This window comes from Haliotis rubra, unplaced genomic scaffold (assembly GCF_003918875.1).
Source record: "Haliotis rubra isolate DU_JTF1 unplaced genomic scaffold, ASM391887v1 Scf2024, whole genome shotgun sequence".
In the NCBI taxonomy this organism is placed as follows: Eukaryota; Metazoa; Mollusca; class Gastropoda; order Lepetellida; family Haliotidae; genus Haliotis; species Haliotis rubra.
In genome coordinates, this window is record NW_025766031.1 from 46,463 (window position 1) to 74,408 (window position 27,946).

The window sequence follows — 27,946 nt, forward strand, 5'->3', positions numbered from 1 at the left end:
TGATGAAGAATGATGACAATTTTTATGGATATACAACTTTTATTGTGAAAGGAGACTGATTGTCACTTGCTTGACAACGACATGAGAATCTATGTCAAAACAACGCCTTTCACAATAAAAGAAGTTGTATATCCATAAAATTTGTCATCATTCTTGAACTCTGCTTGGTCACTATAACGGAAGACAGCCTTACATTATTTCTAGTTTGGTTTCTGCATCCACCAACCAAAATATTTACACTTCAGAAGGAAAATAATCAGAATGACAAGAATTTCTAAAATCATTCCATGACAAAGATCATTTTGACCAAATATCACGAGGAATTATATGTGACCAAATCTGAGAATTTACTGAAAGATTAATTGCCATTAGTATTTACATCACCTAACTTTTCAAAATCAAGCCTTAACATGATCAAAACAAACTTGTAGAATGCATTTAATTTTTGCAACCATACTTTCATACAACAGTCAATATGTGTAAAATCTGTCCCAGAACTCAGGTGAAGATTCACAATCATATTTAACTTTATGAGTGGAATGTGGCCTGGGCTTCCAGTTCCTGGGATTCACTGCATTCACATTTGAGTCTGGGGGCTAACTTTATAAATGAACTGATGAATTCAAAAAATGATACCTCTAAGTGTTATCGCTGGGACTGAACCAAGGACACAAAGTTCAGATTTTGCATTGTGTGCGTTAAGACAATATGATCTGTGACGCATGAAGATGGTAAATACTGCAGCTAAGAGATCCTGTCTCCCAATGTTTCCAGTCCTCATGATAGTGAGTGAGGATTTTACACTAATTCATTTCCAGCCAAATCATTGTTCCATATCAAACCCAGGTAGTTGTTGGGACGAGGCAACACTCCCTGTTCATCATAAAGGGAATAGTTGAAGAGCTTTCACTTCTAACAAAGTCAGTTGAACATTTCAAGGGACATTACGTTTAGTACTGCTGAAACATTACTGTTATGTCACAATACCTATTTCATGAAAATGATAAGCACTTACCTGCATTAGGAGTAACATAGTTATGATTATGCCCAGTTGTGAATAGTATCAGTAGTTAGAGAGCAGACAAATAGAAGCATTTTGTATATAGAATACAGAAACAATACATAGTGCATCAGAACCAAGCTAATTGTGTATACAAAGAAGAAAATCAAATTGTGATACATTAGAGAATTATCATTCCTCAAGAATTAGCTTTACAAGGCAGGAATAGGTTTCTGAACATGGGTGTATCCTTGGATAGAGGTCTTCGATTGTCTACATAATGTCAGATTTATCTCATCCATCATTTTTAGATGCAACTACAAGTTTATGAATATCATTCTGCACATAACAGCCAAGCTGGGATTTTGTACAAAGTGTATGACAAAGTCTTTGTTGAACCACACCATGTTAACACTTGCACTCTACCATGGGTCACAGCTGTTTCACAATATAAAAGGATTGGCATAAATAAATGTAGGTTGAATGAGAGCGTCAAACCAATTCAGTAAATGATTCCTAGGAAAATGGGTAGCACTGGTAACAATGAAATAATATATTCATTTATACAAAACAAAACAAGCGGGAGGACTACAAGCCCTAAAAGTAGCTCAATTTACAAGTATTATATATAATGTGTGTTTAATATCTTACAAACATATTTATATAAGTTACATGTAATACAAGCGTTACAAAGACAACACTTGTGTAGTATGACAACTGAACACGGCTTGATGGTCTGCAACCCAACACATCTACCTTTGGTGCCATGCAGTATAAATTCTGGTATCAGAAATAAAATATTTCTTTACCTTACTTAAAACATCTGAAGCACCGTTTCTTCTTCTGCACATTCTTAAACACTCACCTATATCACATTTTGTAGGGTTCAGTTCAAAAGTTAGATGTCAGATATGCCACTCGTTAGGTTTGTGGATGGTGGGGGGCGTAACTGGTCTGCAAGCTGTCCATTCAACAAAATCTTGTCTGGGTTACTGCAGAGACAGCCAAGGCAGGCTGTGGTTGGCCTGTGTACTTTGAAAGATGAGATGATATGAACTGTATAAATACAAGTGTCTTACAATGTGCCACAACTTCAGCTGATGTAATTCTGCACTGGGACACGGCTTTGTAATAATTTCAGTACTGCATCCGACATCAGACTTTTAAACCTTCTATGACATTCAGAAATATCTTGGGTTTCTCCTAATGTTTACTGAACTGGGCACCTTACACACATTTCAACAGACCTTTGTGCTATATCTGTAGAGAACAAACCTAGGATTTCATGTTGAAAGAACACAGCACAGAACGACAGTGCACATGAGAATGATGACTTTGGGCAAGAGAACCGGTTTTATTTGGGACACACCATATTCTTAGGTCTTCTAACTTTGGTAATGATATCATTCATAGAACACTGACAATTCTTCTTTTGAGGGTTTATGGCTGGAGGTGCCCAAACCAGTCCAAATGGTACATATTTCTCTACATGGCGTGGATATCTCATCATACTAATCTTTCAACAAAAATCACCAAAATCATGAATATTTGCTTTTTGAAAGCAGTTTCTGTATTGTTCCGTATTGTCAAGACTAGAATTAGAAAATTCTAACGAGAAGACAATCCACAAAAAACACTCACAATACACAACGTACAATATACATACAAAATTACAAAATGTAACCCTTCTTGAACACAGTGTTCTGTATTTTGTGTGTAGACGACAAGCAGGTGATCGTCTTCAAGTGGTGAGTATTTTAGCTGACCCTGCTGACTTTAACCTTCTTTCTGCACACTGTACCAGCTCTCTTGACATAGCATTTGTCTTTGAACATCCATACTGTCATTACAACCCTTCAAGGACCAAGAGTGCAGTTACTTAAACCAGAGACAGATTTTCACATGTTACTGAATGGCTTGGAACAGGAAGACAGCTTAGACTGACCAAGGTCCTTGATGTTTAGTGCTGCTACAATCAATTAATACGCACACCGGCAATCTTTGCCAAAGACAGAATATGTTTTTGGTCTCTGCTTAAAGAACCATTTTACCTCTGAAAGGAAGTTTCAAATGAGTGATTGATATCCCATGTAACATGTTTTAGGGCTCTAGGAAAACACTGACTGACTGACTGAGTTTGGTTTTACGCCGCTTTTAGCAATATTCCAGCAACATCACGGCGGGGGACACCAGAAATGGGCTTCACACATTGTACCCATGTGGGGATTCGAACCCGGGTCTTCGGCGTGACTCTAGGAAAACAACTACTATTTGTTGGAAAGTCTGAATCAAGTATCATCAGTAAAAGTTTCAGGCTAGTGGAGTAGTAATGTAGAATTATGTCCAAAGCTATTTTCCGACATTCCTCCAGTTTGTAAAGAAGATAGAACAAGGCGAAAAGTATACCATGAGTCCAACACACACCACATTTCAGCCAATGTTTGTCAGTAACCTGTTGGAATGACCTCAGTGACATCCAAATGCTGAGTGAGTGAGTGAGTTTACTTTCACACTGCTTTTAGCAATATTCCAGCAATATCATAGCGGGGGACACCAGAAATGGGCTTTGCATCAAAATGTTGAAGGTGTGTGAAGTATCTGATTGGGCTTGAAGGATGAAGCTGACAGAAGTACCTGATGGTCTATAAAAATACAAGTTGACAACCTGCAGGTCAAATTATGATCATGAAGCAAGTCTAGGAGAACTGTCACAAATTTCATTCAAATACCTGATTCACAGTGAAGACCGTTTCTCATGATTCACTGAAAAAACCTGAAGTCTCTGTGAAACATTTTGATCTCTGGCCATTACAAACTCAACCAATTTGTTCAGGAAATGTGAATACAAGAATTTCACGATCCTGTGATATACTCACATTCATAGTGTGTAATAATGAACTAAACAGACACGATACATGATTGTATAGGTAAGTAGGGAATCCATTGAGCAATCCAAGCAGTTCACTACATGTGTTCTGTACCTTCAAACCTGGATCGAAGGTCGTCAGTGAGCACTATCTAATGTCTTCCAGAACCTGTATCATCACATGACATAAATCGAGTTGAGGTATGTTTTTTTTTCCTACTAACCCTGGTCATAAAGTAAGTATGCAGCCCCCTTCCCAAATTCTACCATTAATTAAACCATTAAATAAAAGTTGATCATAATAAAAAGGTAATGCTGGCCATCACACAAATTGATACTTCAATTTCACAAGATGTGTTTATGCACACATATTAGCTTCAGACATGAGTTAATATTGTTTTACGCCACTTTTAGCTGTATTCCACCAACATCATGCCGGGTAACACCAGCAATCAACAAATAAATCCATGGGGGGAATGAAACTCACATACACAGTGAATGCTGTAACCAGATAAGTGTAAATTTGTGTGAGAATAATTCAAAGGAAGCAAACTCAGGTTGCACCTCAACTTAATGAAGTTGTTACATAATCTGGTGCCCATCAGCTCATATAATGATTATCAGTAACATAGATACACATTCTGGCAGGTTGTTTATTGATGAAGACTTTTAATTGTGCCCCTGCCATTTAGTAGAGAATGGCAGAGATCTCAGAAGACTTCTCTGAAATATGGTTTTGTATTTCACCTTTAATAATCAAGAACTAATTGAGTTCCATCCTCAGTTCACCTGTGTTGACAGGAATGCAAGCTTCACAGTAGCACATTGGTAAAACATGTTTATTAATACACTGAGAATCCATAAACTGAAGAAATTCAAAGATATTGCAATGTTGCACAATAAAGACATCTTTGAATTTTCTCACTTTCTTCATTTGAGCTTTTGTTACAATTATTAGGTAGTCTTTCACAGAGTTATCTCCCTTTGACCTGATGCCTCCAAGTGTATGGGATTGATACGAGCACATTGTCTATCAAAGGTTATAGACTTAGCCAAGTGCATGAACAGAAAGGAAAGAAGAACAAAGAATAATACTCCTGCAAAGGTCATATCATCTGTCTACCTAAGACTGAAACAGTGGTAACCACAATCGTATTGTGTGTGAAGTGAGGTTACAAGACAGTTTTCATGACAAAAAGGATGACAAAATTTCAAGCACAAGCACTGACAAGAATAGACTTTGTCAACAAACATCATAGAAAAAAATGAGAAAAGGAATTACGCATCTCCATTGAATGTGTTTTGGCATATATGATAAAAAAAATTATGAAGAATGAAATGAAATATACAGGTTCTATTCTGTTGATAATTTTCAAGGGTCATCCAAACTTGTGATTATGTAGAAAGTGTTTGTCAGGACAACAACACTTTCATCACAGTTTGATTTTTTGAGAACTCTAGCAAACTATCAAGGGAAGGAACCCATTGTATCAATGGTATCTGACGTTATGCTCATGAATATAACATTTAACAGAAAAAAGCCCTTGTGACTAGTACTACTAGACAGGCAACTTATCTTGTGTATGTGTCATTAAGGATGGCGACAGAAGTGGAAGAAGTGTGGGTAGTACTGGACATGATACGTTGTAGATCTCATCTACTGAATATACTGAATAACATTCTCCTGGGTCTTCTCCAGGTTCATTTCTACCTTGTGAATCATGATTCCTCTGCAAAATGATAGACAGGGCAACTGCACATCTTCTTCATCAGGAGTATTTAGGATAAACCTTCCCACATACAACCTCCATGACAGATCCAGCACACTGGTGACATTCAGTGCATTACAAATCAAGGCCAACTCTAAACATGGTGATTCTGCAGGAGGTCCAGATCTAAACCATTGTCATAACCATTTTGAACAGAGCGCAGAACACCCTCATGGCTCTTTCGGGACAAGGTCCCATACAACAAAACATAATCAAGTTGTACCGAACACAAAATGTAAAGAGTTTCTGAATGTAAGTCACCTTATGAACTGTATAACCATTACCTTTACATAGTCTAAGATAGAGTAACAGGAACTTCATGTTTGTTTTGTCACCTTATGAACTGTATAACCATTACCATTACATAGTCTAAGATAGTAACAGGAACTTCATGTTTGTTTGTCACCTTATGAGCTGTATAACCATTACCATTACATAGTCTAAGATAGCGTAACAGGAACTTCATGTTTGTTTTGTCACCTTATGAGCTGTATAACCATTACCATTACATAGTCTAAGATAAGTAACAGGAACTTCATGTTTGTTTTGTCACCTTATGAGCTGTATAACCATAACCATTACATAGTCTAAGATAGCATTAACAGGAACTTCATGTTTGTTTTGTCACCTTATGAGCTGTATAACCATTACCATTACATAGTCTAAGATAGCGTAACAGGAACTTCATGTTTGTTTTGTCACCTTATGAACTGTATAACCATTACCATTACATAGTCTAAGATAGCGTAACAGGAACTTCATGTTTGTTTTGTGATTGTAGTTATCCATGTGTAACATCAGATAACAGTCACGTGAAAAACAAAACACAATCAGTTTTCATTGCACATTTGCAGAATAATTTCATTTTTAAAACGAGAAAAAATGTAAAAAATGAAAATATTACAATTTCTGAACCCTATGAAAACTGAGAGGTGAAAACAGACAGATATTAGAAATAACTAGTTCTTGGATATCTGATTCATTATTTGGGAGGTGAAACAGAAATACCTAAAAGGCAATGCGACAGTTTTAAAATGGCACTACGATATTGTACTTGCGTCTACATTCAGGAAGATTCCATGTGAAATGAGAGTGTTGGTTTTGAAATACATAAATGCACACAACATGAACATGGAAGATACTGTGTGTTGCTTCTCTCACGGAGTCAACCACCACAATGGCAAGGATAAAAGGGGAATACTCTAAAATGAATCTGGTTTAAAAGAATTCAAAGATCAAACGACAAAGGAAGTAATGTTCATACTTTAAAAAAATCCAGTCCCTGAAGAAGTCTTTCCACCAACATGTGACCTAAATAATCACAAAATGAAAAACCTTAGAAAACAGAATATCACATACTGAAATAACTGCTACTGAGACCGTAAGTCCATACACTCTCAATCCATATGACACCTTCATGGTGACCATGCATACACAGGTATCAACCTAGAGGACAGTTGGACCCTTTACACAGTAAGTTCATCTGCAGTACTACAGTCAAAAGGACTCTTCCCTGGGACGAGGCTGTGCACTGTGCACCTTGTAGGCTTGTGCTTACTCGATACTCTTGGAGATGAATTCCAGAAATCTCTTGGCATACTGGTCAGGCCTGACCGTGGATATTTCTGCCCCTGCCCCGTGCTTGACTGTCTTGGCAGCCTGTGCAGTCCGTTTCTTCATACCGTATTTTGTCAGGACATCAATGAGGGCCATGAAATAGATTTCTTGATCTGGAATGGAAGATGATGGCGTATGAGAGCTGAAATTGCTATCGGAGGAATTCAGGCGAAATGACATTGTTTGTTGCTTAACACAATATCCAGGCTATGTGGTGGTGGAAGTGGTGACTTACAAGGAGAGCAGCGATCAACAGGACAAAATCTGCCCAGCCGTTAGGTCTGACCACTCTATCCAATATACAGACTGCTGGCCTATAGCTGGAATATTGCTGAGTGTTGGGTTAAAGTAAACTCACTCACTATCCGATGTGATCCCAGTCTCTGAGTTCATCCACTTGTGGAAAGCCCAAATCCATCAAAATTGTTTTGGTCTGGTAGTCCACATAGTACCGTCAAATCATACTAAAATTAATGCTGAGAGTCAAATTGGAACAGACTGGTGTTGGCACAGACTGTCATCCCTCCTTAAATACGAACAACAGGCCAGTGTTTGTTTGCTTGTTGTTTAATGCCACACTCAGCAATATTCCAGCTATATGGCATCTGTAAATAATCGAGTCTGGACCAGACATTCCAGTGATCAACAGCATAAGCATCAATCTACGCAATTAGGATACAATGACATGTGTTAACCACTTCAGAAAGTCTCTCCACCTAATCCCGTACGTCGCCTCTTAAGACAGGTATGGGTTGAAGACCAATTGTAACCTGGATTTTCATGGGTCACCAGTGTTTGTAGAAGTTCTAAACCAGTCCCCCTGGGATTCCTCAAAACTAAAACTTACTTTCACTACTTTTAATTGCATACTGCTCCAGCTTGGAGTCCAGCTCTCCTGTGAAGGGGGTGGGTGTGGCAGGTTGGGGGCTGTCCGGTGGGGTGGGGACGGCTCCATACCCATCAGTCATCTCCTCCTCCAACCCATTCTCTTCCTCCTCGTCTGCCCCCTCCTCCCCATCGTCAGGGGCTGGCAAGTCGGTCTGATCTGAATCACCTTTCTCAGGGTCGTGGATGCCCACAATGAGACTGTAGTCCATTAGGTGCAAGCTTGCCAAGAACTGAAAAAGTAGATTTCAAACTGTACTTTAACAACTAGGAAAATGAAAACAGGTATGAAATATTCATTTCTACCCAACTAAGCTGCCTGGTGAAAGAGTCAGTGACACAAATCTTATTTTACATATACTTTATATGTAGATAGGTGACTAGTACCTACAGTCATCTCAGTTGGATGGAGCTACCATTAGACGATGACAGCAATCAATGGCAGCATAGGATGCTCTGGGGTATTCAGGGATGGAAATAACTTTAAAGCTGCTAGGATGGAAATCACTTGCCCTGATCATTTTTCCACTATACCGGCCGACTCAAGGTCAAATAAGTTCCAGCATCAGACAAGACAAAATTATCTTCTCAGTAAAATATGAAGAAGATTCTCAAAAGATCCACAAGATATACAGAACCGTAACCTAAATTCGTGGATAACCTTGATTCGTGGATCGCGGATATTATTGTGCTAGCTCGTAAATTAACTCTCGACTGACGTCACGAAGCGGTACTTTTGATGTACATACAATGCCACGCCTCGCTGATAAAAAAGTTCTGAATCTCTGCATTACACGCAAGTACACTAAATATAATTGTCCAGCATTGAGATAAATAGCACCAGATCACTAATACCACCATTACCAAATTTTATTTTTACGAAATTTCAAGTAAAAAAGATACCGTTAGCCCCAACCTTCGCACTTCTCGTTGTCTGCTTTCCTTGGTGTCGATACTTACTGCAGTGTTTTGTCGTACATAGTGGTATAAAGTAACCGACCACGTAATGCACTAAACAAGGTTAAAGTCACATTTTGTGGGCACCATTTAATGGGTGATGATAGCAAATGGCTTCCGTAAAACAAATGTGTCATTCACGCGAGTGGAATATTAGGCATTTTCAATTTGCTGAATCAATGAATAAAATAATCAGTCGCATTATACAAAAATGAAATCATGCATTTAAAATATGAATTTAAATGCAGCACTTCCTTTTATCCACGAATCAAAGTTACGCTGGCAGTGTATATTACTGGAACATACATCATCATAAGCATCCTTGAAGATTGTTTTTCAAAGATTTCTCAGACTCCCCACAGAATACATGATGGTCAAGCTACACAAACATGTTGGGAATACTATGATGAGGATCATCACATCTGAGCAACTGTGTATCAATACCTCAAGCGTCCTTTTGTTAATGTGTCGGCATGAGTTTATCCTTGGCTTCTTGTCCAACTTGAATTGTGACGCCATCATTCACAAAGTCCACATCTTTTAACGTTGGCAGACTCTTTTTGCTGTAGAACATAAACAACCACCATCAAATCATGGATAAAAATGTGTCCCAATTTGAATATAATGTTAACATCTGCATGACTGGAAGATAATATGTTTTAGAACTGAGGCACACATACATCTTATAGACAGTCAATTACATATGACAACACTAGTGAATTTATTGAAATACTTGACAGTATGTGCACTATGTTTATTGTCACATCAGCAAAATTCAAGTTGAATGATGGTGGCCTGAAGATAAATCTGGACCTGACAATCCAGTGATAGATATTGTAAGCAAAAGATCCGTATTGCAATCAGAGGGTACAATGACAAGGCGGGAGGGAGCAACCCCTTTTCTTCAGTGTCAGTCAAGCCTGACCACTTGGCGGTTCAAAGTCACCTCTTCACGGCCAGCATATTTTCTCTTTGTGCTCTCTCTCTCTCTCTTTGCACGCGTTATCACACATTATCTGTAACATTCAGGTTAGACTAGTGACACTATTCTTCTCTCATGATGACAACTGTGGTGAGGGGCTTCAATGCTAATGTGTATATATTCTGTGTGTCAGTTTTATGTAGAATAAAGCTCAGGTACAACTGAGTGGAGTTTAGTTTCACACCCATGTGATTAATCAAACCGAGGGTCTTCAGCATGATGAGCAAATGTTTTAACCACTAGGCTACCCCAACACCCTAGATGCAGCCCTGGAATGGACTTTTCAAGATGACATACCCTTTCTTTGTCACTTGCTTGTCTGTCAACTGTAGAACCCTCTAAACAGATGAAACAATAAAATGCATTGTTAAACAACAAAAGCAACATACACTGAGTATAACCTTTATCGAGTGGAGTGGAGTGGAGTGGATGCAGATGCAGATAAGGGTGTGTTAATCTATCATAGGATCTTCATATTGTGACTCTGGTATCGTGTTACTCCCTCTCTTTAGTTTCTGCCTATGTCCATGTAATAAATTGGGCGACTCGCCAGGATGTTTTCAGTAATAAGTTGCAGTAGGTGAGGATTCCAACCCAGGTAGACAACTCTGTATGGCAATAGTAGCCCACACTATTCAGTGTTCGCGAATAGTGTCTGGCCCTCTGACAAATCCGGCAGATTCGCCAATGGTCCGATAGAAGTCTACAACCCACCGGCCCCAGTGTCCGACTGTATATTTCACAATGACTTTGACTGAAGTTGTTATATGACAGGCATGTGACACTTGTTTGCGTTAATTTTATCTTAACTTTTATCTTCTGTTTGTTTTAATAATTTCAAAGCCAATTATAAGAAATAGTAAATCTGAAATGTGTGTTTAATTTTATTCCATGGGTCCTGTGAATTTTCAATGGGTCAGACAGACATCTTAAACTTACAGGACCCAATGTCCTATTACTTTGAAACACCATGCGAACACTGACTATTGAAATAGTATCCTAACAGAAGTAAATCAACTTTAAAAGTAATTAAACCTTAAAAGTCACATGCAACGTAAAAACACAACTTTGCAGATTCTGATACCTTCGGCATGGACTTTACGAAAAAATCATCAAAAATGCAAATCTCTATTAAGTTGGAAAATAGCGATGATGAAAATCGCGAAATCGGAGTTCAAACAATTCACTAAGTTTCCCCGACTTTTCGAACTAACTCGGTTTCAATAGCTAGGGCTGCTTCATAGCAGGCAAGAGTGAAATAGGGTTCGCGCGTAGCTTGGAAGCCAGGTTGTCTGAAAAGTGAATACTCGAAGTGAAGGCTTTGGTGTGAGCTATTTTCTAATGTTTGTTGATATCTCACAGAGCGCGAGCTTTTTATATGTTATGACAGTAAATTAACTGTTTATATAATTTCATTTGTCTATTTCACCCTACGTTCTTCTTACCGAGTCACTTTCTCAGTTCGATACTTAAAAGCAATGTCATTATTTAGCGTTGACAGAATTTCTAACTGTGATATAGATGTGAAGCGTTGTCACAGACAAAACTCAATGTCTTGTATTATTGACACCTGTGTGTCTGCCTGCCTGTCTGCTAATGACAATATTCAATACACAGCTGCTATCACTGACCACATGCAATTTGAACTTAACACCAATCAGGCTATACACCATAAACAAAATGCATTGATTTATGGCCCGAGCCCAGTCTCTGTCACATTATGTAATTACACAGACAGGCAGGTGTGATACTTGAACACATGACATGTTATGATGTCTGTTGATTGTAAAATGTTATACACAAACAATGAGCATACGTATTTACAAAACCCAACATCTCTATATATACACACACAATGAGCCGTGAGAGCATCTGCTAATGAACCAGCCCGTTACACTTGAGTGCACACCCACCCGCTCTGACTGGGTTCGGTTATCCCGGCTTCTTCGTTTCTTAAGGAAGTAACCCGAAAGTACACAATATTGCACTTTTGATTTGCGATTGTACGCTTATAATTTTGTTTATATGTTTTCATAACCAGCAATGTATATTATATGTCACGAATAAGTGATACAGTGGAAACCTGATAGTAAAATTTCAAGGGACTCGCCAAAATTGTTTTACTTATCAGGTATTTTACTTATCAAACTTATAAACCTGCAAATGACTACCATATGCATGTATATGTATCCATATGTAACAATGAACAACTTATCAGGGCTGGCCTCCAGTTGTCAGTGTATTGTCAACTGCTTGACGCCAGCGAGCTGTAAAATAGGATGTTTTGTTTGACTGGAGACTGACCACGACTGCCCCTCATGTTGGATTATGTGGTGATCGCTAATTTAGTTATCCAGTATCTTTTGTTAAGTAATTTACTTCCAGGGACCGTGAGAGACGTTTAGTTAAGCCGTGTATTGTTTACTTATCCGAGTTTAGTTAACCAGACTCTAATAGTGATAATTCATGAAGAAATTTGCCGGGACCAATGAAAAGTGTTTACTTATCAGGTATGTTTAGTTAAGCGGTCTTTACTTAAGGCGGTTTCCACTGTAATTGTGTTTTAATTATGTTTGATTTTTGGTTGCATGTGACCTTTAACAATTTGTATTAATCAACATAACAGGATACAGTATTGCTGTCAATCTTGGCAAGTTTGAAATGTTCATCCCTGTTGCTTCTTTGGAACCAGGATGGGAAGTAGCTGTAATCTGAAGTTGTTGACATCCTGCCTATCTGTCCCCAAGGCCATTTTGGAAATTCACAAAATTCATTTATAAGTTATTCACTTATTGCAACCATTGACACGATTGTTATGCATCCTTTCAATGAAGCTATTGGCATTTATTAATTCCTATTGATATGGTACTATCTTACAGTACGCAACCATTCCACGATAGTTCAACAGATCATTACTTGCCTACTTCTAATGGCCTACTACTTATGATTAATCAATTTCTTCATCTCCAGATCAATGATTTATTGATTATATCAACTTCTTGAGACACTCAAGAGGATAATTGATACATATAAAAAGACAAAATGTTAAAGAGAAATTGACAAATTTAGCCTGATATTATTGATATCGTATATATGATCTGTTTATCTGCTATATGGCGGACCTCTGATGTACTTGAAACAAAGACATTTGATCAGCAGTGACAAAACATATTACAGTGTTGAAAAGTTTTATTACTTTACTCATTATAAAAGTGCTGACATATCAACAACCACTCATCAGGGTGAGCAAAGAGATTAAGTTAGTGAGTGAGAGTTTAGTTTTACAACACTTTTAACAATATTTCAGCACTATCACGGCAAAGGGACACAAGAAATAGGCTTCACATATTGTACACATGGGGAATCGAACTCCTCTGTCTTTGGTGTGATGAGCGCAAACGCTTTTAACCAACAGGCTACCCCAATCACTTCCCCAGGTGAACCAAGACAAGAGGATACAAGTTGATTCTCTCGTTTCAGCCCTGTATGAGAATGCAATTACCACTGCTTGAGCCAACCACCTGTGCCCCCTAACTACCTTGACTCGGCCTCGCGGTGAGTATGAGGCGCGAACCGAGAGTGGAAGGTCGCGGGTTTGATCCCGACCGCGCCATACCAAAAGAGACGTTAAAATATAGCGGTACTTGTTGGTCCTGCCTGCAAAACTCGGCATTAATGGGTACATCAAGGACTGAGAAGCCCAGTGTCAGTATAATGTGTCTGGTGGGGTATTCATGCTTCACCTGCGCATGGTATCACAGTGGGCTAGCACTATAAAACCAGCTTCAGTCTGGGCTACTACGCAACCTGTAGTATACATACACACGCATGCACGCCTTATGAGCCGAAATATTCTTCGCTAATCACACGCGTTGGAACCCATGGTTCCACCACCCTAACTACCTGGAAGTCAAGGAGTCCTTGTCATAACCCAATACAATAGTATCAAATCTCAAAGGTCCCCGGAGGTCTCTTCAATACTTCTATCATTCTTCCTGACACTTTGATATATGCAACATATTCACACAACTGATTTGATGACACACACCCCATTTCAACAGACTGAATAGTATCATGTTTCTGATACTGTATAAACACATAAAATGTAAATATTAATACACACACACTCGCCTCTTTATTCAAACTCTGTATGGATGAAAGTGTCAGTGATACTAGAGGCTTTGGGGGTCCCTGGCTAAGGATTGGCCTTTCGACTCTGCTTCGATCAATACACACATTAAAGTCCTCTTTGTTCATTTATGTTTCTGACCACAGGTATTACCTGTCTCCATAGTCGAACAGACATTTGCCATGTCTGATTCAACCTGCTGAAGAACAACTAATGTCTGTACAATTTAATAATAGAAATTTGCTTAACCCTGCTGCCCAGAGTCAGTGTACTCCAGGTGTTGAAAGTTTGCTTAGGCCAGCAAAAATGGTGAACATTTAGCAACAATCAGGCTTCAGGGTTAATGTTTGTCTCTGTACAAGTAGCCAACAACATAGCCTATGTTAATTCATTTGTATTTTACATGACACGCTCATCCGTCCGATCGTAAGCAAATGAAGAGTTGCAAATGGACTGCATTATGCTTGACAGTGCATTTGGTCTAAGGGTCCACGTGTACATGATGTGAATATCATGGTACTGTACTTCCATGAGGAAAGACTTGAAGTAGTTGTCAGACTGTATACTCTCTCATGAGCTCAACAACTAACTCCTACTCAGATCAATAGCCACAAATTGATTGACTTGGCGTTAACCCTCATGTTACAGTATTTCCGTTCTGTGTCAAGGCATGTCAGCATAATTTGAAGACTGCTCCAAGTGATGGAGGTCCTGAGGCTGTACACATTACTCATGAATACCGAATTCAACAACTACTGTGAGTTAGGACAGAGCAAGTGAATTGGGTTTAACATGACTCTGTACAATGTTTGAGTTATATCATGCAGTATGTCAGTGTTTGGATTCATTGTGTGCGTATTTGTTGTTTAGAACCACACTCAGCTGTCTGGTCCAGACAATCCAGTAGTGACTTGTATTTGAGGCAACAATGGTCCAATGATGTGAGCCTGACCATACGGTATCAGCACGCCATCAACAAACACAACTAACTTGGAGCGTCGGCACTGGAGTGAATGCTCAATAATGCAGGTCTTACACATTCACCAATGTAGTGAAGTGCTATAGTGTCCAAAAAATATGCAGCTATTTCTATGACAGTGATACAAATAATACAATTACAACTGAGTTAATTTTGTCTTTAATAAGCCACACCAAAAAGCTTACACTGGTAATTAAAACACAGATTAAGCTCTTACACAGGCTGTGAAAATTGTGATGTTTTTTGCCAGTAGCATTACAATATCATAATATCCTCTGAGAATACATCAGGAAATGTAGTATAAAATGACACAGGCTGTCATAAAACGATTTTGAAGGGTAATATAGGAATTCTCAGCAACATGACCCGATAAACAGTAGCTTTCTGAAAACACACAGGAATTACCTCTCCTAAGTTTTGCATAAAATGACACATGGCGATAAACAGTAGTAGCATCAGAATTACTGCCGCATAAATGACACATGGGAGTATTACCAGGAATTACCTCTGAAGTTTTGCATTAAATGACACATGGCGATAGCTTGAGAAAACACCAGGGAATTACCTCCGCTTTCTGAGATAAACACCAGGAAGGAATTACCTCTGAAGTTTTGCTTAAATGACACATGAGGAATTGTTTGAGTGTTTCCGGCCATGCTTTAAATGCACTGGATAAACAGTAGCTTTATTGTCAGAACAATTCTAAGTTTTGGAGGAGAAGTGTTTTAGTTTTACAAGTTTTGGTTAGAAGTGTTTAATTGCACTATTCCTAATTATGTTTTAAGAAGTAAATCGATACCTATACCTAAGACATATGAACTTTGTGGGCATTTCGGTACTAGGTTGCAACCAGATACAAACATTTCTCATGCATATATTATCACATTAAACATCGAGGTAGAGGAGTCCGAGAGCAAGGCTGACTAAAACCTGACATGTCACTGGACTTACATTACACGGTCGCGACAAAAAGATGGAAATTGTGCACTACATGTTTGATAACTTTCATAAGTACTTTTGTTGATATTTTTTATTCCTATATTTAATTCTATTTAAGATTTGCCTTTGAAACAGTTCTTTTCATATTTGACAGTTTAGATGCAGACCCTGCATGTGTCCAATAAATGTTTATTCAATAAAATTGCATAGTTTAAAAAATATCAATAAAAATATGGTGAATTGATATGAAATATGTGTTTTCAGACAGTGTGAAATTGATAGATTTAATAATGAATCATATGACAGGTGGGTTACTAGAATATATAATGTTTAACAGCTGACTACCAGAGTCTATAGTGCCCAGCTTAACTTGCCTGATGTTGAAAAGATAAACAACAAACATAAACAACTTTTTATCAGATATATATTACCATTTCTGAGAAATTGTTTCACGCCTCTTCCAAGTCTCTTCGGGATAACTCTACATTATATTGTGGGTAGACAATTGAACCGAACACCTGTCAAGGTAGACTCCCTGCAATGTGTTGCCAGCTTGATTGAAAATTTGATCCAAAATCTGACCAATCTCCTCATCTGGTTCGGCAGCAGGATGCTGCTTCCCTCACAAACAGCCTTGCTGCACACAATGTTTAGTATAGGCAGAGTGTTCCTCTGTATCAGATGGATCCAATAAAGCTCCACAAAACTTGGCAGAGAGAGAGACTGAGTCTAGATTTACCATCTCTGTTTTGTTTTGTATGTTCTGGAAGCAACCGAGAACAACCTGTTTATCTCTAATCTACTCAGTCTGATGCTTAAGAGGCCTACTGCATAGACCATCAGGGTCTAAATACATACCAAATAACTCTCACTCAGTTACTACTTTACAATGCTGTTCTATTGGCTCTAGTGAACATGAACAAACCCAGTACTTTTTCAAACACTTAGACCACCTTATGTTTTGATATGGTCAAAAAACATCTAATTGTAACTAAAGAAGTTTTGTTGGTATTACAGCAGACTCAAGTCAATACATCATATTGTTAAATTTTGCACGGTAATCAGGGTGACTACTTGCACTTTGTACAAGCTTGACATGGAAGTCCAATCAATTAATCATATTTCTTAATCTTGCCATGTTAAAGAAAAGCATTATTTCAAAATATTTCATTGACAAATGACAGATGCACCATTGAAAGAGAAACTAAATCAAACATGTTTCACCCTATCAAAATCAATACAGAAAAATACAAAATTGATGACAATCAAATATAACCAGTTTCCCCATCTCTTGTAACCACCCTTGCCAACAATCACCATATATTATCACTACATTCAGCTACCTGCTATCACCATCTGCCAACAATCACCATATATTATCACTATATTAGCAACCTGTTTTAACCCACCTGCCAACAATCACCATATCATTATCACCCATATCACCTGCTTATCACCATCTGCCAACAATCACCATATATTATCACTAATTACCCATCTTCCATAATCCACCAGCCAACAATCACCATATATTATCACCATATTACTGCTATCCTTTTGTATCCATCTGCAAACCAGTCACTTGTATATTAACACCAATTGCCCATCTTCCATAATGATCAGCTTCAGCCAACCAATCCGCCATGCTCTTACCCACCATAACAACACACCTCGCATCCATCATCCCAGCAATCACCATATCGCGTCGCCGTATTAGCTTGCCATTATCCATCTGCAAACCGTCACCATATATTACCACCATATTACTATCCCTCTTTTTACTTCATCTACAAACTAGTCACCATATATTAACTTCAATTACCCATCTTTCGCCATCAGCCAGCCAACAATCACACCATATATTACCACCATATTAGCCACCCTCCACTGTCTACATCTACCTAACAATCACCACCGTACATTATCACTGTATTGGCTTACCAAGCTCTTTACCAACAATCCCTTCAATGTTATGTTATCACCATTCAACCAACAATCAGCCATGCCTTCTAATATCCACCCTTTAACCACCTGCTATTATCCATCTGCCATAATCCCTTCCTGTCTATTATCACCACATTAGCCGCACAGCTTTTTATCCATCTGCCAACAATCACCATATATTATCACCATTCTGGCCAGCCAGCCAACAATCACCCATCCATTATCACCATATTGGCCACCTGCTATTGTCCATCTGCCAGCAATCACCATCTATTGTATCTCTTTCCATTGGCCACTTGCTATTATCCATCTGCCCCAACAATCACCATCTATTATCGCCACATTTAGCCACCACTATACCATTTATCTCCATCACCAACAATCACAGCTAGCATCACCCATTTCTAATGCACAACCCAGCAAATACTATATACCACCACATTAGCCACCTGCTATTATCCACCTGCTTAACAATCTGCTGCGTTATCACCATTCTAGCCTGTATAATCACCATATTATCCGCCACATTAGCCACCTGCTGTTATCCATCTACCAACAATCACCATCTATTACTCCACCTTCGCCGCCTGCTATTACCACTCTGTCAAACTTCTTCAATTCGGCAATTTACTGGAGATTTCTCCGCGAAGAACAGGAATGCCGTTACATATGTTTTAAAGCATGTTCCGATCTCATTGGAACAACAGCAGACATATCTACGATGGAAGCCTATAATACACCATGCAAATTCAAATGGTCTGATGTGACTCAATATTCCTGCAGTAGCAAAATCAATAGATACATTTGGTATAAGCTTGCTCTCATCAATTACTAACTAAATCTCTCGCCATGGTTCCTGGGGTGGGCAACTATGTGGATAGACTACAATTGGTGATGGAGAATGCTTAAAGGAGCCGAACGGCCTAAGATGATGGCAGGCCGTGGATCTCTGTACACTGACATGCCGGAGTTTAAGGGCGGTTTCCCTCCAGGTTAATGGCGAAGCTGTATTTATTCCTGCTAGTCAATGGAAGCGCTACTTCCATGGAAGTAGATTGCAGCGCTGATGCACCCGGGCTTTGGAGTAGTAGGGGCTTTTGTTGCAGTGCTTAATCCTGTCGGATGACGGAAATGAGCCGCCTATTGCCTCTGTGATATTAATCAACGGTGTTTTACAATGATGAATCATCGGCATTCAATTCGAATGCATTTCGGGTTTCTGAATCAATTGTATCATTCAAGAATTTATCTACTCCTAAAATGCCGTGCCACCATATCAGCGACCCTCGCCAAATCTTCAATTATTACTCATTTAGGATCCTACTTCTCACAATACATCATCGGCGAAGCACACCCAAAATCTATCTCTTGCATCAAAGCAGTATTTAGGCTCCCTTGATGTTTTAACGTGATGCTTGAATCTGCGTGAATTCCTGCGATGTTTCCCTTGATGTGGTGTGACCGCGAGTGGTGACAGTAACAAATCAGTTCATTAAAGGTCCTGATGGTAATCCTGAAAGAGTCCTGCTCACCGCAGTTTAATCATCAAATTATCAAATTCAATTTACTGGGCTTATGTTTTGTTAAGCTATGATGTTTATTCAACAGTCTTCAGTACGCCTCTGTTCCAACACATGTTAATATCTGAAACGCAAAGGGAGACTGATGTGACGTCAATCAGGTGAACATCTTGAGTTGAATCCATGACCAAATGATCAGGGACTTCGCCGATTCTGCAATGTAATTTCATTTTGGTCTAATATTTAATCACTTCGCCAGTTTATTTCAGTAATAATGCAGTAGATGTCGCCTTCACGCTTCAAAATACAATGAAATGGAATTTAAATGAAAATTTGTTTAATTAGCTTTGTCAAATTGTGCAGAAATGTAACAGTGGCACTGATGAGTCTCTTGAAAGTGAACGCAGCTCGTCCTGTATCCTCCGGCTGTTTCACGGTCGGTGAACAGAGTATTCGCCGGCTTCGGTGGTGGTGGAGTTTGGATTTCAGCGCGCTCAAGCAATATTTCAACCAACTGACCATTGGTTTGTCTGGTATCGAACGCTACGTCTCGACTGATGTGACACAGCTGGAAGTGGCCCTGAACTGAAAGCGCTCTATCATTATGATAGAAACTTTGAAATCTGACCTCGAGCATAGAACAATAGCGTTTTTATCCTTCATCAGGAATCGCGGGTCCTTAACGTTTACCGGACATCTATTCGTTCAATCTACATACAAAACCACCGGTGACTGGTGATCCCTGATCGTACGCCTCGCTGGATGTCACTCATGACAGATACATAAATGCCAACTGTCAAATTACCAATATTATTGAATGTTTTTCGTTGAGGCGCTAAAATAAAGTCTTTCAAATTTCAGTTCGCGCCAGACCAGCCATTGAATTTTCGATTTAGATTCAACCTGTATTGAATTGGTTACGTTACCCATGTTTTACGTGTTCAGAAAATGAAAGTTAATTACTAGAGGTCTAGCTTCCGAATTCCGGAATGAATAAGCCAGATACCCTAACATTTACATTTTTGAGTTATACTTAACATCACCTTGATCTTCATGCTAACTAAAAGCTCTCATTCATTAACTTAATTAGCTGGGGTTTCAAAGAAACTTCAACAGCACCGCCAGTATTGCCGACCATCTCGTAGACAAATTCCGATCTTTTCGAAAGACTAATGCGAATAGTTTTCCTTATTTGACAGGGTCCAGTATAGCCTAAATCGTCAACCTTGAACCTAAGGTCGATAGAATTCCTGTCCAACTACCATTGGTAACTGGCTGAATGTCCTGCTGACACGAGGCATTAAATCAACAATGTTATCGGCGGCCTTTAACTTGCCGTCTCTACCAAACCCTTGCTAGAAAGTCGTTAAAATAAACTAATGCGGTTACCATCCAATTTATGAGCATTTCTGCCCAGAAAAATTATTTCAGGCTAAGGTCACTCTTTTACTACACTGGAAATGACGATATGGGATATTGAACTTTCCCCGGTGATATTTCATACTTAAGAGTGACAGCATCTAATGATCGCGTCCAACCAAGCATATTGTGCCATGCCCTAACCAGACAGGATCCATTCAGCTATACCGGGATAGTTGATGGACCATAGTCTCAGTCAATTTGCTTACATTAAGAACGTTCAATGAGAAACCTGAATTCAGGATAGTAAAGGCATATTGTTTCATCTTACTGCCTGTACAACCCATCTGCCCTGACACGGACGCGTTTAGAAGTTGAAATAAATATATACCTACTAAAGCGTAACTTAAATAGCGAACCTTGTGCACCAGACAAACAGGTTGCACCATAACATCAGTAATTAATCAGAACATCATTATAACAATTTATTCTGTTCTCAAACTGACCATGAAAATGTGAACATGCGCTGGGTGGAATGTCAGCGCCAATATGGTTTGCATTCTGCCTTCAGTTTGCAGGCAACACTATTAGCTTTGACAATGCTCCAGCAATTATTATATATAATTCATTGGCGTGAATGGCGTGATGGTGGCGTGGCGTGGGTATTATTATTATACGGCATGGCAAGGGAAGAAAAGTGATGGTAATACATAAGAGGAGATGAAATACTTATGGCAGAGGTTTGGACTTTTTACATTTGGAATCGAGGCCCCTCAAAATGTTGAACTTCTAACATCGGGGTTATTAGATAGCGCTTTACAAAGGGGCCGTTCGCCCGTATGTTCAATTATATAATACTACTAACGGCATGTTTCAATAGACTAGACACCTGCTATGATGCCATGGGGTGGAAATTGCCGTTTTTCTGTCGAGGGCAACCAGATTTGGATATCACGTAGCGGGTGTCAATTGAGCTTTCCAATCAAAATTATTTGTTTTATTTTAAAAGTCAACAAAAGGAAGCCGGCGGTATGGTGGAAGAAAGTTATCAAGACGAGTGATTTTACATTATTGCCACTTTCTGTTTGAAATTACGCTAGCAATGTAAAGTTATTTCCACCTATGAAGGTGATCCATCGACCGGTAAACCACTGTTTAACGAATCACGGTAGTTGTGGCTTATGGGACTTCTGACAATGTAATGATCTACGCTACCAGGACATCTGTGTTACATCAACAAAGTCAACTCATCCTCTGGGATTCAGAAAGAAAGTGAAAATTATTAACACAAAGGAACATCCTCAAAGGCGACAATATAAGCTACAGCTGAGTCGGTTCCATACTTTTGCGACTTTCCAGAAACATGTCAGGGGACCCTGGAATTGAATGCATACGGCCTTGTAGCCTTAAAAGGAAATAGTACCCAAGCTTCCAATGTCACGAGCAAACACTCACTAGGGCTGCGCGACCGTTCCTCCAACACTTTTGATATGTCCTATCATCCTGATAATACTTAAAGGACCATGAGAACTGACTCCAGTTCCACAACCACTCCTGCTCAACAAAGGTGGAATCTTTGAGACATTTTTATTCATCAACCATGATGTATGAGGGCTATTTTAGTAGCAAAATGTGAAATCTGGAAAGAAAATTATTTGACAAAACCATTTTAGATTTGTTAACTCCATGGCCCGATACTGTTTCCTAACATTAGTCATTTCAGGTCAAGTTTCAACCTCATCAAGCTGATAAATAGAAAGACATATACAGAGTCTAAGAAAGCCTCTACCCAATGACCCTGAAAAAACATCAAAAGGTTCCTGTCCTCTTCCTGAAACCAATCTCAGCTGAAAGTTTCATTAACCGTTACACCAGCAATGCCACTGTTGGCGATTACCATACACGGCCATGTATGATGGCATCGATCAAAACCTGACCCAGCAAGAAATGAAAGGAAGTCTTTAAAAGACTGATGATACTTCTACAGGGTTTCAGTCAACAGTGGCAGTTATGGCAGTTTGGAGGGTGAGTAATGTGCGAACCAAACCAAACTCAAGGTCGGGATGGTATGCAAACACTGACAAATGAACAGAGGTCAAGGTCACACATACATCAGTCACAAAAGAAAAGAGAACTTGAAGGTCAGGGCACTGTAAATCATATTGTCCTGAAGACGTTTTTCCAAAATCTATTGAGACAGAAGACAGAGTGCAAAATGAGGAAAATAGTTAGTGAAAATTGAAAAACATTCATGATCGATACATTTTGGCCTTAAGACCATGCTTCAAGAAACATACAAGCTGATGACAATGCTTACTTGTTATTTTTATGCATAACACTCTTGCTATTTTTTTATGACATGGCGAAAGTTAGAGCATGTTACATCTTAGATACTGCTGCACCAAATGCTTCCCTCTTTCACGTGATGTTGGTTACTATGAGCAGGACTATTTCATGCATACTCCCTGCAACCAGGAGTTGATACAGAAGGAACCCAGGTCATGGTCATGAGCATGTCATGCTCACTAAACATTTCTGACCTACCATGGTTGACTTACAGTGTACAGATAGCAGAAAATGTGAGTTAAAATGTGGTCCTTTTGTTAAGAATTTTAGGGAAAGACTAGTCATGACAAACAACAGATGTATTTTAAAACCAAAAACAAACATAATTAAAACACAATTATCACTTATTCATGACATGTAATATACTATTGCTGATTATGAAAACATATAAAACAAAATTATAAGCCGCAATAACGCGAAATCAAAAGTGCAATATTTGGTACTTGGGTTTACTTCCCTCGAAAGCGAAGCACCGGAGACCGAACCCAGTCAGAGCTTTGGTGGGTGTGCACTCAAGTGTAACGAAGCCTTTCATTGGCTGGTTCATTTGCCGATGCCCCCTCCACAGCTCATTGTGTGTGTGTATATATAGATGTTGGGTCTTGTAAATAATTTTTTCTGCATTTGCGTTTTATCCAATCAACAAATACTGAGATGGTGAACTACTGCGTGGCTGGAAACTGTCGTTCGTTCAAGTACAAAGCAGGACTTGAAACTGACAATCTGAGTTTGCACCGGTTTCCGTCCGATCCAGTGATACGAGAAAAATGGATGCTGTTTGTTTGCAACCCACAGATATAATAACATGTCATGTGTACAAGTATCACACCTGCATGTCTGTGTAATTACATAATGTGACAGAGACAGAACTCAGAGTCATAAATCAATGTGTTTTGTTTATGGTGTATAGCGGGGATACATTTCAAGTTCAAATTGCATGTGGTCAATGATTGAAGTTGTGTATTGCATATTGTCATTAGCAGACTAGTGCAGGCAGGATTACATAGGTGTCAATAAAACAGACATTGAGTTTTGTCTGTGAGCAGAGACTGCTTATCACAATCAACATATATTTTTCTGTTTCCAGAGACATGTATTAAAACATTTCAGTTTTCAAGCTGAGCAATTTTAAACAAAGAAAATAGTATTTCTAATGCTACACTTTCTTGAAAACTTGGTTTGCAAATCTGCCAACCCCCAAAAAGCAAGATGTGAAAACATATATAAGAAAAAGTATGGGACCAGTGTATTTTTATTACTGCAGACCAAAGATGCTTGTAATCACAAGAAACATCTTTTGTTCTCCAACTTCTCTTTTGTTCTCCAACAGCGATAATCCTTGCACGCATCACTTGCTGTTTTTACGAGTCGCCTTCCCGGTTCAAGCCACGTGAACCTAATCACTGGCGCGCAGCGCAGCACAGCTGTTGAAACCACTTTTCACCCTAGCGTTGGGGTGAAATTAGTGAATCGTTCGAACTTCGTATGTGTGTGTGTGTGTGTGTGTGTGTTCCATCATATGCGTCGCGTCGCGTCGCGTGTGTGTGTGTGTTCCATCGCGATATTTTTCAACTTTAGAAGTTGAATTTGCAATTTTGATAATTTGTTACTGTAAGTCCATACCGAAATGTATCAGAATCTGCAAAGTTGCGTTGCATGTGACCTTTAACAATCCATACCTAATGACAAAAGATTAACTGTATTAAGGTTTTGCCCATGACTGCCCTACCACCCACACATCTCTGAATCCAGTAGTGAAGTTATGGAACACAAACACCTGTCATAAACAGGTAAATTCTCAAATTCAGACATGAGTAATGAGACCTATTGAGCATATTAACACTCAGTCAGTCCCCATATCAGCAAGAATAGGTGTAATTGGTGGCCACATGGATCTTTGTTGACTGTATTATGTAGGACTCAACACTGCAGCTTATGAAGTGGACACTAATTTGGTCACACACTCTACCTGAAGTTTGGCTGATTATCAAACCAGTAACCACAAAGCTCCTCTGACGTTTGGTGAAGAGAAAAATGGTTTATTTATCCCCTGAAATTCTATACAGATTATTTAATTTATTAACAATTACAACACAAATGACATTTTAGGGACATGTCCATTGTTGCTCTAACAGACCAGTCTAAAACACTATTGATGTTGTATGTGTCCATGGAGAGTGATGGTGTTAAGTTGTGCTGATCCATGACGTGCAGTTCACAAATTGTGGCCAAGGTCATCATGACCTGACTTTCCCCATTTCCCTCCATAAACACGTATTCATTATCACATGTTCATGAACCTGCCACTTCATTTACATTGATTAACACAGTGTTAGCCTATCAGCAAGATACATACACCACAAACACTGACAGAAAGTGAAAGCATTACAAGGATACTCATCTGAAAGCACTCAGTATTTCCGATGTGAAAGTAAACACGACTTCCAATCAAACCCCTATCCCGAACAAGTGTAGTAAAAAGACGGCCAGATAGCAAGGATTTTATCTAAACTTGTTCAGATTTCTGTCCACGCTTTCAGCAGACGTCTAAAAAGACCAAACAGTAGATGGAAAAAATTCTCCAATTTAGAATTCAGACTTGCCCTATTCATGGTCATTACATCAGTATCGTTCAAACTAACAGTATAGCTTTGTGGACCTGTTTTGCATATAACAGGACCAATATATAATGAATGCAGAATTATCAAATTATACATACACAATGCTGTAAGTCTAAATTTTAAATAATAAAGCATTTTTCTTCAAAATTTCAACAAATAAACCAAAATATATTTTAGTTCGAGACCTATATAAACCCAAGATAGATATTCAACATGCAAAGTTTTGATCCCAGATTGAGGGAAAAGCAATCAAACATCCTGATTAGGTTTCTACTCGCAATTACAAGTACGGGTTCTATTAACCATATTCTTGTTTTTACTGTCGATTCAATACAATTGCTTTTATACATTTTTTCACACCCTTTCGAACATAATTCTATTTTGACAAGTCCACACAAATTATCTGCTACAGCTATTGTCCACCAGATATTGGTGAAAGTGGCAGTTCACAAGGAGATAGCAATACACAGTATTTTCATGGTCATTGCTTCCATGATATCCAAACAAATATGGCATCGCGACTTGTTTAACTAGTCAAAATTAACAGATTGTAAGACTAACATTACATCATGAACAGGTTATCACAAGAGTGTGTTTGGTAATGGTAAGTCTGAGGAACACAAGCTTATGTCTTCCTACTACAGGGTATTTACTGTTATAAACATCCCATGGCAACCTCTCTTTTATCCAGAAATCCAATGTCAAGGAGAATCAATTTGATTTGCTTTCCCTGAAGTGGGATTAAATGCTACTTTACACCTAAGTCTAGGTGTACAAACAGTTTCCTCTGAGACAACTTAGCTTAAATCTAGCAAATGTTTTCAAGTAATAGTCATACATAATCACAATTGACAAGATTTATCTACCATGACAATCTTTTTTGGTAGATGACTGACTGACTGACTGACTGAGTTTGGTTTTACCGCTTTTTAGCAATATTCCAGCAAATATCAATGCGGGGGACACCAGAAATGGGGCTTCAACACATTGTTCCCATGTGGGATTCAACCTGGTCTTCGCGTGATCGAGCCAACGCTTTTAACCACTAGGCTACCCCAATCGCTTCCCCTTTTGGGTAGATGACTTACAGGAATGTGACACTGATTTAAATAGCACTTAAACAGTTATTTGAATAGTGTGATTAATGCAGGAAGATATCCACACAAAAGGTGCAGCTGGTAGTGTTCAGTGAAAATCTAAGATCATGGGTAAAGTCCTGCCAGATGATAGTCAGGATGATTGCAGCAGATTCTGCTACAGCTACAGGACACAACTCTTCACTGCATTTCAGGAGCTCATTAAACCACTGGGCAACAGATGACCCTGACCCTTCCCAACCTAGCTGCATCACTCAAGTCAGTCCTGGACCAACCCAACGCCCAAACCCACCACTACCACATATCTCCAAAATTGATATTCCATTGGGAAATAACTCCACACAAAACAAGTTGCTTTAGCCTCTACAGTATATATCATTGTCCTAAAAACTCAAGTTTCATATATAAAGTAATGAGCATTCAGCCAAGAGGATCAATATGTATGTACTGACCTTCAAGTCATACTTTTTGTGTATTCCTAGTCTGGGGCTGAAGATGTTCCTCATGACCACCATGTAGGTCTCGACGCTGCTCTTCAATCAAGCCAGGCTACGGTACATACCCAGGTACCAAGCGTAACAGGGTCTCAAGCATGCTTTCCACAATATACTCGGAAACAAAGACCAAAGTTGTGACATGGGTTTCTATACAATAAAGACCAAGCTTGTGACATGGGCTTCTATACAATAAAAGACCAAGCTGTGACATGGGTTATAAAGGACCAAGTTATGACGGGGTTCTATATAACAACAGACATATGCATGTGCAGGTAGTAGAGAGTGTGAAGGCACAAGTGTAGGTGCATATTGTGTGACTGTCAGTGCGGATTGTGTTGTGGCAGGTGCTTGTACTAAAACTGTCGAATGAAAGGGTAATAACTGTTTTTTCACATTTATATCTACAATTTAGGTAAGTTAGCTTATGTGAAATCATACG

The 27,946-nt window shown here is 38.9% G+C and overlaps 1 protein-coding gene and 1 long non-coding RNA gene across 2 annotated transcripts; both read right to left on the bottom strand.

Moving 5' to 3' along the window:
* Positions 1-442: 442 nt before the first annotated feature.
* LOC124275789 lies at positions 443-6,821 on the bottom strand. Its single transcript, XR_006898353.1, has 3 exons — positions 6,218-6,821; positions 3,263-5,919; positions 443-3,119 (listed from the first exon to the last, which is right to left on the bottom strand). It is a non-coding gene; the product is annotated as an uncharacterized LOC124275789 (long non-coding RNA).
* A 48-nt stretch (positions 6,822-6,869) lies between these two features.
* LOC124275786 (phosphatidylinositol 5-phosphate 4-kinase type-2 alpha-like) lies at positions 6,870-27,543 on the bottom strand (the record flags this gene model as incomplete). Its single annotated transcript, XM_046711453.1, has 5 exons — positions 6,870-7,365; positions 8,100-8,370; positions 9,585-9,657; positions 10,333-10,412; positions 27,463-27,543. Coding segments are annotated over 5 exons (681 nt in total), but the record flags the coding sequence as incomplete, so codon positions are not given.
* Between the last annotated feature and the right edge of the window lie 403 nt (positions 27,544-27,946).